Below are 10,861 nucleotides of genomic sequence, written 5' to 3'. Positions count from 1 at the left end.
AAATGAGCTGGGCGTGGTGGCTCATGCTTGTAGTCCCAACTACTCGGGAGTCTGAGCCAGGAGAATCACTTGAACCCGGGAGATGGAGGTTGCGGTGGGCCGAGATCATGCCACTACACTCCAGTCTGGCGACAGAGCAAGACTCCGTCTCAAACAAACAAATAAACAAACAAAACCCCAAAACCTCCCTACACACATTTCTAAAATTCACTAGGGAAATGATTTTGCTCTTGGCTGAGAACTACTGCCAGAACATAGATGAAGTGTATGTAGTGTTTGTTCCAATGCAAATAAATGTTCTGCAGGTGTTTTAGGCTCTGGAGGAGTCTCTGATACTTCCCTATATAGGTCCTTGGCAATCTCTCAACACTGAAAGGAGCCTCTGCTCCTCTTCAGTGAGTGTCTCATCTAGGGTGGCCAAGAACTGTTAAGAGTGTGAGCTTTTATCCTACTTGCAAGCTACACACTAGCTTTCTACACTTTTATCAAACTTGGCAGATACATGAGACACCTTATGTCTGAGACAACTGACTTTCTTACTGATGGCATGGCAGGTAGTGATACGAGTTTTACATTTACATCAGTTTTCTTTACTCCCCAAGTATCAAGGGGGCCGTGTGAATGTGCGTCCAGGGGTATGCTGTGCACAAGTGGGTTTGTGCCAAAGCTGAGAAACTCCAAACTTAGGAAATCCCCACTCTTCTAATAGCACTGCTAGCAAACACGCCCAAACTTCGCCCAGAGGGAAACATTTATTACACCGTTTGGAAAAAAAATTTGTTCCCTGCCCCAGAAAGAGACAATAGCTCCACCTTGCAAGGCTGTTTGATTTGAAAACAGCCTTGAAAAGCTAGCCTAGAACAAAGCTATCACAAGCTTTTTCAGAACAATTAATAACACCATGGAAAAACAGTCTCCCACATAGGGTCCCAGCCCATCCTGGCTCTTCTCCCTGGCAAGAAGAAAGAATGTATGCTTTAAATTACATGGTCATGGTAAAAATTCAATGTTCTGTTTCCTTCAGACTTTCCATTTCGATTTTCAAAACAAGCCTGAATGTATTTTTCCACTTCATCTCAAGGTAATGTAGATACCTCTGACTCATCAGGAGACAAATCTCTCCCAAGGAAGGGGGGAAAGAAAAACAGAAAGATTGAAATTTCAAGATATGTTGCAACAGTCTGACTGCTAAAATAAGTTTCATGTCATTAAGATGTTCCATAGCCAAAAAAAAAAAAAAAAAAAACAAACCCACACACACAAACAAAAAAACCACCCTCCTACCCCTTGTTCACTGCTTCCTGTTCTTCATAATACGAATCTATATCTCCAGAATTGTTATTCCCATATTTCAGATAGCCAACAATAAGACAAGATAGTCTAAGTCATCTGGGTCTTAGGAGAGTATTCTCCTTATAGGTAACCATCCCTCCTCACTTGATTTCTCTTCTTTTCCCCTAGGAGAGTTAGGACTCAAGATTCCTAAATTCCTCTTAGACACAGTTCCTCCACTGTCTGGAAAAATTTAGGGGAGAATTTCCCTGTAAGTGGTTTAAGTGGATTGCTTTAACATACTCTACCCTGCTCACCTTCCATATTTTATACCCAGGTAGGACTCTGAGGATCCTTCCTCATGAGAAAGAGAATGACTTCTAGCTGAAAGATATATATATATTTTTTCTCACCTGGAAGTCCTGTCCTTGCAGGTCCTGGCCCCTCATTCTCCCATCCTTCTGCTGTTTATCCTCACCAGGATTGTCATAAAGATGGCTAGGTGATACTCTCCCTGTAACTTGTCTTTAACCTTAGCTTCATATTGAGCTTCATTTCCCTACTCCAGCTCCCTTGCCCCAGGTTCCAAAGGCACTTTCAATTCCATCCAATATAATTCACAAATGTGTTTTCAGCACAAATTATTAGGCCATACAGTAGGGTTTACAATGATGCATCAGTTAGGGCTGTTGTCAAGATGTTTACAGCTAGTGTCTCTAGAATTGGACAAATAGATAATTATAATATAAGGGAAAATATAAATCACAGGAGTGTGTAGAAGTTGAAAAACCATACCATTCAGAGGAAGCAGTATATTATAGTTCCAAGCATGGGACCTGGAGTCAGAAACCAGGGTTCAAATCCCGGCTCTACTACTTATTAGATAGAGACAATAGCATTAGGAATAATACCTACTGAGAAGGAAGGACTATTTTGAGAAATGTATGTAATATGTATAAAAGAGTAGATGGTCTATATATTTATTATACACTAATACGGGCAACAGTGTGTAGTAACCATACCAAGTATTTGGTTCTTTCTGAAAGTTTGCTGTTAGGAAAGGAAGAAAACTTGGGTGGGAGAGGTGGAACAGGAAGCCCAGGTGAATGTATTTACAGACTGAGAAGGTGCTTGAGGAAAGGGAGAGTGTGAGGATTTCGGGTGGGAGCAGGGCGCGGGTGGGGGAGAAATGGCGGGAGTGAAATTTAAAGCATACATTGGGGGAGGATTTTAGCTTTCTGTGGCAGGGGAGAACTGGAGAGTGAAACATACACGTGGCAGAGCAAATGGTTCAATTAAGAAAAAAATATCACACAGCAGTGACCAAATTAATTTAAAGAACCTTCAGGAAAGAAAACGGATTGGGAGAGGCCGGGCGCGGTGGCTTATGCCTGTAATCCCAGCACTTTGGGAGGCTGAGGCGGGCGGATCACGAGGTCAGTAGATCGAGACCATCCTGGCTAACACGGTGAAACCCCATCTCTACTAAAAATACAAAAAATTATCCAGGCGTGGTGGCGGGCGCCTGTAGTCCCAGCTTCTCGGGAGGCTGAGGCAGGAAAATCGCTTGAACCCGGGAGACGGAGGTTGCAGTGAGCTGAGATCGCGCCACTGCACTCCAGCCTGGGCGACAGAGCGCGACTCCGTCTTAAAAAAAAAAAAAAAGGATTGGGAGAATGAAACTAACACTTAGTGAAGAATTGAGGGAAATCACCCAGGTTAAAGAAAATATATTTAAAGCACTTTTTTTTTTTTGAGCTATCTAATACTCCGCACCGAAGGCTGAGCTAGTCGGCCGACCGAGTCTGCATGGGGCGCGCCTCCTACATATAGGTCCCGGCCTGGCGCACACGCGGAACCTGAGTGCTGCGGCTGCGGCGCAGACCCGGCGGGTTTCGCGGAGGGACGCCGGTTCCTTGTTTTTGCTGGCCCTGGCGAGGTAGCGTCTGGAAAGCGCTGCTCTTCCGGTTCTCTGTGCCGGTTCCTGGGGTTGCACAGACAGACCCTGCAAACATGTCAGGGTTCAGTCCGGAACTCATCGACTACTTGGAAGGGAAAATCTCCTTCGAGGAGTTCGAACGGCGGAGAGAAGAGAGAAAAACCCGCGAGAAGAAAGTGAGGCGATGCTAGGCCTCGGTGCCCTTCACTCTCGTTGCCCTAATACACTTAGGTGTTGGGGACCCAGACGACCGCTTTCACCGTGATGGGGGCGGGCTGGGAACTTTCAGCAGCTTCTTCCTTATCTTACCGAAACTCCGATTTTCACCCCTCATCCCTGTGCTAAAATCCTTAAAACGTTTTCGCCCACCGAAAACCTTTCGTCTTGGTGGTAACCTCTTCTTTTCCCCCCTAATACTACGTTTTTATTTCAGGGTAGTTTAACGCTGGTAAGTTAAATGGGAGGTGCGGAGAAGAGTTTGGAGTTTCAGTCTCAGGTTCCAGTCCTAGCTTTGCCACTAAGTCGTTTTGTGACGGTGGGTGGGTAGCTCACCTCTCTTCTTTAGGCCCCAGTGTCTCCTTTTCTGAACTGGAACGATTGAGCTCCTGTTTTTGAGGAGTCTCCAGCTGGTGTGAAGTAATAGTCCATGAAAAAGTATTATCCGATAAGAAGATAATCTTCACCCGTACCTTTTTTTCCCCATACTTAGAAATATCTGAACTTTTTGTATCTTCTTGCTTACTTCAAGTCTAAGAGAAAATAAAAGTAATGAAACGTTTTTAAGTTCGCTGGCAGATTCTTTTTTTTTTTTTTTTCAGACGGAGTTTCGCTCTTGTTGCCCAGGCTGGAGTGCAGTAGCACGATCTCGGCTCACGGCAACTTTGGCCTTCTGGTTTCAAGCAATTCTCCTGCCTCAGCCTCCCGAGTAGCTGGGACTACAGGCGCCTTCTACCACGCCTGGCTAATTTTTGTATTTTTGGTAGAGACGGGGTTTCACCGTGTTGGCCAGGATGGTCTCAAACTCCTGACCACGTGATCCACCCGCCTCGGCTTCCCAAAATGCTGGGATTACTGTGCCTGGCCGGCAGATTCTTTAATAATTCGTGCGACTAGTATGGACTCATCTTTTCATTTATTTTATTTTCAGAGTTTCGCTGTGTCACCCAGGCTGGAGTGCAGTGACGCGATCTCGGCTCACTGCAACTTCCGCCTCCCGGACTCAAGCAGTCCTCCTGCCTCAGCCACCAAGTAGCTGGGACCACAGGTGTGAGCCATCACACTCTGCTAATTTTTGTATTTTTTGTAGAGACGGGGTTTCTCCACGTTGCTCAGGCGGGTCTCAAACTCCTGAGCTCAAGGGTTCCACCTGTCTTGGCCTCCCAAAGTAGTTGGATTACAGGCGTGAGCCACCAAGTTATCTTTTTATTTAAAATATTAGGATAAAATGTGTTCATTAATGAAATTATTAAGATTTTTTATTTTTAGTTTTACAAATGACAGATTGAAGGGTAAGATCTAAGTACTTTGAAATGCTTTGACAGTATTCAAACTTAGATTCCACCTACTGTGTATGTGTTCACAGCTCAAGTTTTGTAGGACTAGAAAATGAGGCAAATGCCCTGTTCTATAAACTGCCAACCCATGGTCACAAAATGCCTGAGTGGCAAAGCTAGGACTAGAACCAGATACTCTGTGGCTGGGGAGAGCTAAGTCTGCATTATTTTTTGGAATCATTAATTAATTTCCAATCACAGAGTCTTCAGGAAAAAGGAAAGTTGTCAGCTGAAGAAAATCCCGATGACTCTGAAGTTCCATCGTCATCAGGAATTAACTCTACCAAATCCCAAGACAAAGATGTCAATGAAGGTATGTTAAAATCATGTGCTTCCTGCAATGAATGTTTGGAGTATGTAAGCAGAGTAATTTAGTGAAACATTGTATTTTCATTGCAGTGATTCTCTGTTGATTATGTGGTTTATCAGGAGCAGAATGCTTGGTTGTGTAGTAGGTGCCCAATAAACATTTGTTGAGTTATTGAATACCCTGATGGTTATTTTTTGTGAGCTCTGGTGTTGGAAAAGTGTTTTAAATTGTATTTGGGTGCTTTTTAAGATTATTTTTTAAATTGGCCCTCTCATTTGGTAACTAAACACTTCCAGACTATAGTCCCTCAAATTATAATGAATTACACTTTGATATAAAGTGACTTCCAAACCACTGCTTTAGTTACAGGGAGAAAAGATAGAAATGTTAGTGTGGAAGGCATGTTGGTTGCCCTCATGGAACTTCACACACAGCACAGTGTCTTGGTAGGCTACGTCATTCTAGCATCCAGTCCTCAGCTTTGCATGTCCAGGTATTAAATTTGGTTAGTGCACCCAGAATAATTAAACTCATTGTAGCCTAATTAACTAGTAAGCAAATTTATTAATTTTCAGTGATTGATACCCTTTTCCAGGGATCAGAATGCTGATAATATCTCACGGTATCCATTTACTACCATATCAAGTTAACTGGGATGCTAAACTGTCAATTAGAATGTAGCTTCATGTATAGGGTCTGATAACAGCTGTCTAGTTCTAGGGTTTAGAAGTACAGTTTGGTTCTTTTCCCTCGAAACAAATAAGCATTCACCCAGAGAACAGACAGTCATAGCATGGGCAGAAAACAAACAAGATTTGTTCTTATCTTCCTGGACCAAGTGGGGAAAAAGGGGGAAAGAGGAGGGAAAACTGGGGGTTACGATTTCTTATTCTGCCAGGAAAGGGGGGTGGAAAAGGCAGCTGATAAAAAGGAACGAGAGCATGTCCTTTGCAGGGACATGGATGGCATCGGAAGCCGTTATCCTCAGCAAACCGATACAGGAACAGAAGACCAAATACCGCATGTTCTCACTTACAAGTGGGAGCTGAATGATGAGAACACAGGGACAAAAGGGGGTGAGGAAACAACAGAAACTGGGGCCTTTCGGAGTAGGGGTGTTGCGGGAGGGAGAGCATCAGGAAGAACAGCTGATAGATGCTGGGCTTAATACCTAGGTAATGGGATGATCTGTGCAACAAACCACCATGGTACATGTTTACCTATGTAACAAACCTGCACACCCTGCACATGTACCCCTGAACTTAAAAGATGAAGGAAAAAAGGCAGCTGACTGAAGTTGTTCTCACGATTTGTGGGTCCTTCCTTATCTGCTGAGGGGAGGAGCTGCTCTTCTGTCCTCAGGTGTTTGAGTGGCTACTATAGCAGCAGGCACAAGTGGGTGGGTGCCTGTCAGTCCTGTTTAAAGCTGCTCCCCAAAAGCTAGCCATCAGGCCCTAAAAAAGGAGTGAACTGAGTCCAATTCAGGCTCACCATGAGCAGTCAGGCCCACAAGGACTGGCTGGCTTCAGCTCAGATAATCTCATCCATCCTTTTAAGATGTGAAGCTCCTAATTTCCTAGTAAGGAATTGTCCCAGGACTCTACCAAGACTCTTGGTGAGTATGAGCGTGTATTCAGAGCAGAAGGGGTCAGTTTTGAACAAGCTTTGGCAGTCAGCTAATTGAAATATATGGCCACTAATCGTACCTTTTCCCCTGGACAGTACTAAATACACCACTAAATTCTTGCTCTTGACACTGTTCTTACACACTGTGAAGATAGGATCTTCTTTTAATTTCATTTTCAATTCATTTGCTGATATATTAAACTATAATTTTTATATATTGACTTTGTGTTCAGCAACCTTGCTGAATTAATTTATTCTTACAGTTTGTATGTAGATTTGTTTTGGGTCTTCTATGTATATAATCATGTCATCTGTGACCTGATAATTTTATTTTTTCCTTGCCTGTTTTTTTTTTTGAGATGGAGTCTCGCCCTGTCGCCCAGGCTAGAGTGCAGTGGTGCCATGTCCACTCACTGCAAGCTCCGCCTCCTGGGCTCACGCCATTCTCCTGCCTCAGTCTCCCGAGTAGCTGGGACTACAGGCGCCCGCCACGATGCCCAGCTAATTTTTTGTATTTTTAGTAGAGACGGGGTTTCACCGTGTTAGCCAGGATGGTCTCAATCTCCTGACCTCATGATCCACCCGCCTCGGCCTCCCAAAGTGCTAGGATTATAGGCGTGAGTCACCGCGCCCGGCTTTCCTTGCCATCTTTATGCCTTTTGTTTCTTATTACATTCGCTAGGACCTCCAGTAAAATGTTGAATGGAAGTGGTGGTAGTAGGCAACTTTGTCTCATTCTTAGTAACGTTCAGTAATTCACCATTAGCTGTGTTTGTGGAAAATTTTTGTAGATACTCTTCATGAAATGAAAGATATTCCCTTTCATTTTTAGTTGACTAAGAATTCTTATTAGGAATGGGTATTGGATTTTATCAAATGCTTCTTTCTATCAGAATGGATCATACGATTGCTCTTTTGTTCCTCTGATAAATTTTACATGTTTCTTTTCATCTTTATTTTGAATGTTCAGAATTCTTGAATATGATACTTATGACTTCAAAATAATATTTATTACTCAGAACATGTAGCTTGTAAAATCTGTTCTTCATTAAACATTGATTATCTCATTTAGACATCATCTTTGGCATTTGAAGCATTTCACATAAGTAAGTATGCCTAAGAGTTTTTGAACACAGGCCGGGTGCAGTGGTTCACGCCTATAATCCCAGCACTTTGGAAGGCCGAGATGGGTGGATCACTTGAGGCCAGGAGTTCAAGACCAACCTGACCAACATGGCGAAACCCCGTCTCTACTAAAAATACAAAAATTAGCTGGGTGTGTTGGCACACGCCTGTAGTCCCAGCTACTTGGGAGGCTGAGATGGATTGCTTGAACACAGAAGGCAGAGGCTGCAGTGACCTGAGATGGCACCACTGCACTCCAGCCTGGGTGACAGAGCAAGACTATGTCTCAAAAAAAAAAAAACAAAAAACAAAAATTAGCTGGATGTGGTGGCTCATGCCTGTAGTCCCAGCTATTTGGGAGGCTGAGGCATGAGAATCACTTGAACCCTGAAGGTGGAGGCTGCAGTGAGCTGGGATCATGCCACTGCACTCCAGCCTGGGCAACAGAGTGAGACCCCATCTCAAAAAAAAAAAAAAAAGGTTTTTGACTGGGCGCCGTGGCTCACGCCTGTAATCCCAGCACTTTGGGAGGCCAAGGCACCTGAGGTCGAGAGCCTGACCAACATGGAGAAACCCCGTCTCTACTAAAAATACAAAATTAGCCAGGTGTGGTGGCACATTCCTGTAATCCCAGCTACCCTGGGAGGCTGAAGCAGGAGAATTGCTTGAACCTGGGAGGTGGAGGTTGTGGTGAGCCAAGATTGCGCCATTGTACTCCAGCCTGGGCAACAAGAGCGAAACTTCATCTCAAAGAAAATATGTATTTTTTGAACATATTTATATCTCTATATATATACTTAAAATTTTAACTATTTTGTTGGAACTTTTCCAGAAATATGTTACATGTCTATCTTTGTGTTTTCTGTTGCTTATAACAGAATACTTGAAACTGGGTAATTTATAAGGAAAAATAATTTATTTCTTATAGTTAGGGAGCCTGAGAAGTCCCAGGCAGAGGAACCACATCTGTTGAGGACCTTTGTGGAGACTTTCCAGGGTCCCAAGACGATATAGGGTATCACATGGTGAGGGAGCTGAGCATGCTAGCTCAGGTCTCTCTTCCTCTTCTTGTAAGGCCACCAGTCCCACTCCCGTGGTAACCCATTAAATCATGAATGGATTAATCCATTCATGAGAGCGGAGCCCCATGACCCAGTCCCTCTTAAAGGCCCCCTCTTAAAGATGTCTCAGTGTTGGCACATTGGGGATTAAATTTCAATATGAGACTTGGAGGGGACAGATATTCAAACCATAGCAATGTCTCTGCTTTAACAGAAAATTGGCCTCTGAACTTAACTTTTTCTTGATCATTCAAAGTCATCATTATTGACACTCAAAAATCATTATAGTATACTATGGTGGTATCCTGAGATACAAACGAACTATGTCATGTATTTTATTCCTGAAATAATAAAGCTATTTTAATACTAATAATAGCATTTAATGGGTGTTTACTATATGCTAGGCATTCATAGTGTATATATACACAGACACACTCACACTCATTTTGTCCTCAGAGTAGCCCTATAAATTATTATTAACCCTTTTTGCAAAAAGAAACTGAGGTATAGAGGAGCTTCAGTAATTTCCCCTAGGTTACACAGTTAGTGATAGATGGAGATAAAGTTTGGAACCAGGCAGCTTGGCTCTAGAGCCCTCACTTTCAACCACTATGCTATACCACCAGGGCTCCATACTGCTAGTCTTGTTTAGTTCTTAGGTCTATGTCTTATAATTCTTCTATTTTTTTCCGCTCTATTATTGTATGTGCTTCTGATTTTTCGGTTAATTTTGCCTATAAATCTGGATGAGGCCTAAAGGATGAGTCAGCTATTCCTGTAGGATAAAATACATGGCTTTGTGATAACTTTCTTCTTTGGTTTGGTTTTTGAGGGTGTTCATTTACAATTTTTTACTTTCAAATTTGGTGTTCTTGGGGTAAAAATTTATACTTAGAAAATACTTGTTTTTCACGGAGAATTCTGCAGCTTCCTCCCCTCCCCCCATCATCAATGTCTCTTTTCTCAGGAGAAACATCAGATGGAGTGAGTAAGTCAGTTCACAAGGTCTTTGCTTCCATGCTTGGAGAGAATGAAGATGATGAGGAGGAAGAGGAAGAAGAGGAGGAGGAGGAGGAAGAAACACCTGAGCAACCCACTGCTGGCGATGTATTTGTATTGGAGATGGTTCTCAATCGTGAAACCAAGAAAATGATGAAAGTAAATTGTTACTTATTTTGGTATTTATAAACAATGAAGAAAGTGACATAGTAATTGAAAAAGAAGTCTGTAAGTTAGACCTGGGAAACAATTCAAACTATATGAAAGGAAATACTATGACACAACTGTTGTTATTTGTTTATTATGTTTCCCATTAGATAATGTTTATGTAGCCCAGCTGCTCTGGAGGCTGAGGTAGGAGGAGCACCTGAGCTTGGGGAAGTCAAGGCTGTAGCCTAGGTGTCAGAACGAGACCCTGTCTCAAAAAAATAAATACAATACAATAAATAAAGTCAAAGCAAAGTGGCTCATTTAAACCAATCGGGCCATTTATTTTCTAAGAGATGCTAGAAAGGTGGAATCTAACAGACACACAAACACAACCTTAATTATTGCATGTGTGAAAATGGACTGCGGGTTTGCTATTCAAAGGTCCATACTGGTGAGGCACAGTGGCTCATGCCTGTAATGGCAGCAGTTCAGGAGGCTGAGACAGGAGGATTGCTTGAGCCAAGGAAGTTTAAGATCAGCCTGGGCAACATAGTGAGGCTCTGTCTCTACAAGAAACTTTTTAAAAAACTAGCCAGGTGTTGTAGTGCACTCCTGTGGTCCTAGCTACCCTGGAGGTTGAGGTGGGAGGATGCTTGAGCCCGGGAAATCGAGGTTGCAGTGAGCTGAGATCACTCCACTGCACTGCAGCCTGGGCAACAGAGTGAGACTCTTGTCTTAAAACATATGTCCATGTCCATACTATAACTTGATACTTTTTTAAACAAGTTCATTTTGAGTGGATAAATTTGAAAGAAAGGGGATCTTC

At 42.9% G+C, this 10,861-nt stretch overlaps 1 protein-coding gene across 1 annotated transcript in view; it reads left to right on the top strand.

Moving 5' to 3' along the window:
• Positions 1-3,188: 3,188 nt before the first annotated feature.
• The window catches only part of GTF3C3 (general transcription factor IIIC subunit 3), a 35,643-nt gene continuing 27,970 nt past the window's right edge, over positions 3,189-10,861 (top strand). The window contains exons 1-3 of the mRNA XM_007965727.3: positions 3,189-3,387; positions 4,966-5,077; positions 9,854-10,044. Coding sequence (XP_007963918.1) covers positions 3,286-3,387; positions 4,966-5,077; positions 9,854-10,044 — 405 coding nt within the window. The 5' untranslated portion in view covers positions 3,189-3,285. The remainder of the gene's footprint in view (positions 3,388-4,965; positions 5,078-9,853; positions 10,045-10,861) is intronic.

The sequence above is a fragment of the Chlorocebus sabaeus genome, chromosome 10 (genome assembly GCF_047675955.1).
Source record: "Chlorocebus sabaeus isolate Y175 chromosome 10, mChlSab1.0.hap1, whole genome shotgun sequence".
Taxonomy (NCBI): Eukaryota; Metazoa; Chordata; class Mammalia; order Primates; family Cercopithecidae; genus Chlorocebus; species Chlorocebus sabaeus.
Note: the sequence above shows the minus strand (reverse complement) of the source record. Positions and strands in the feature narration are given on the sequence as shown.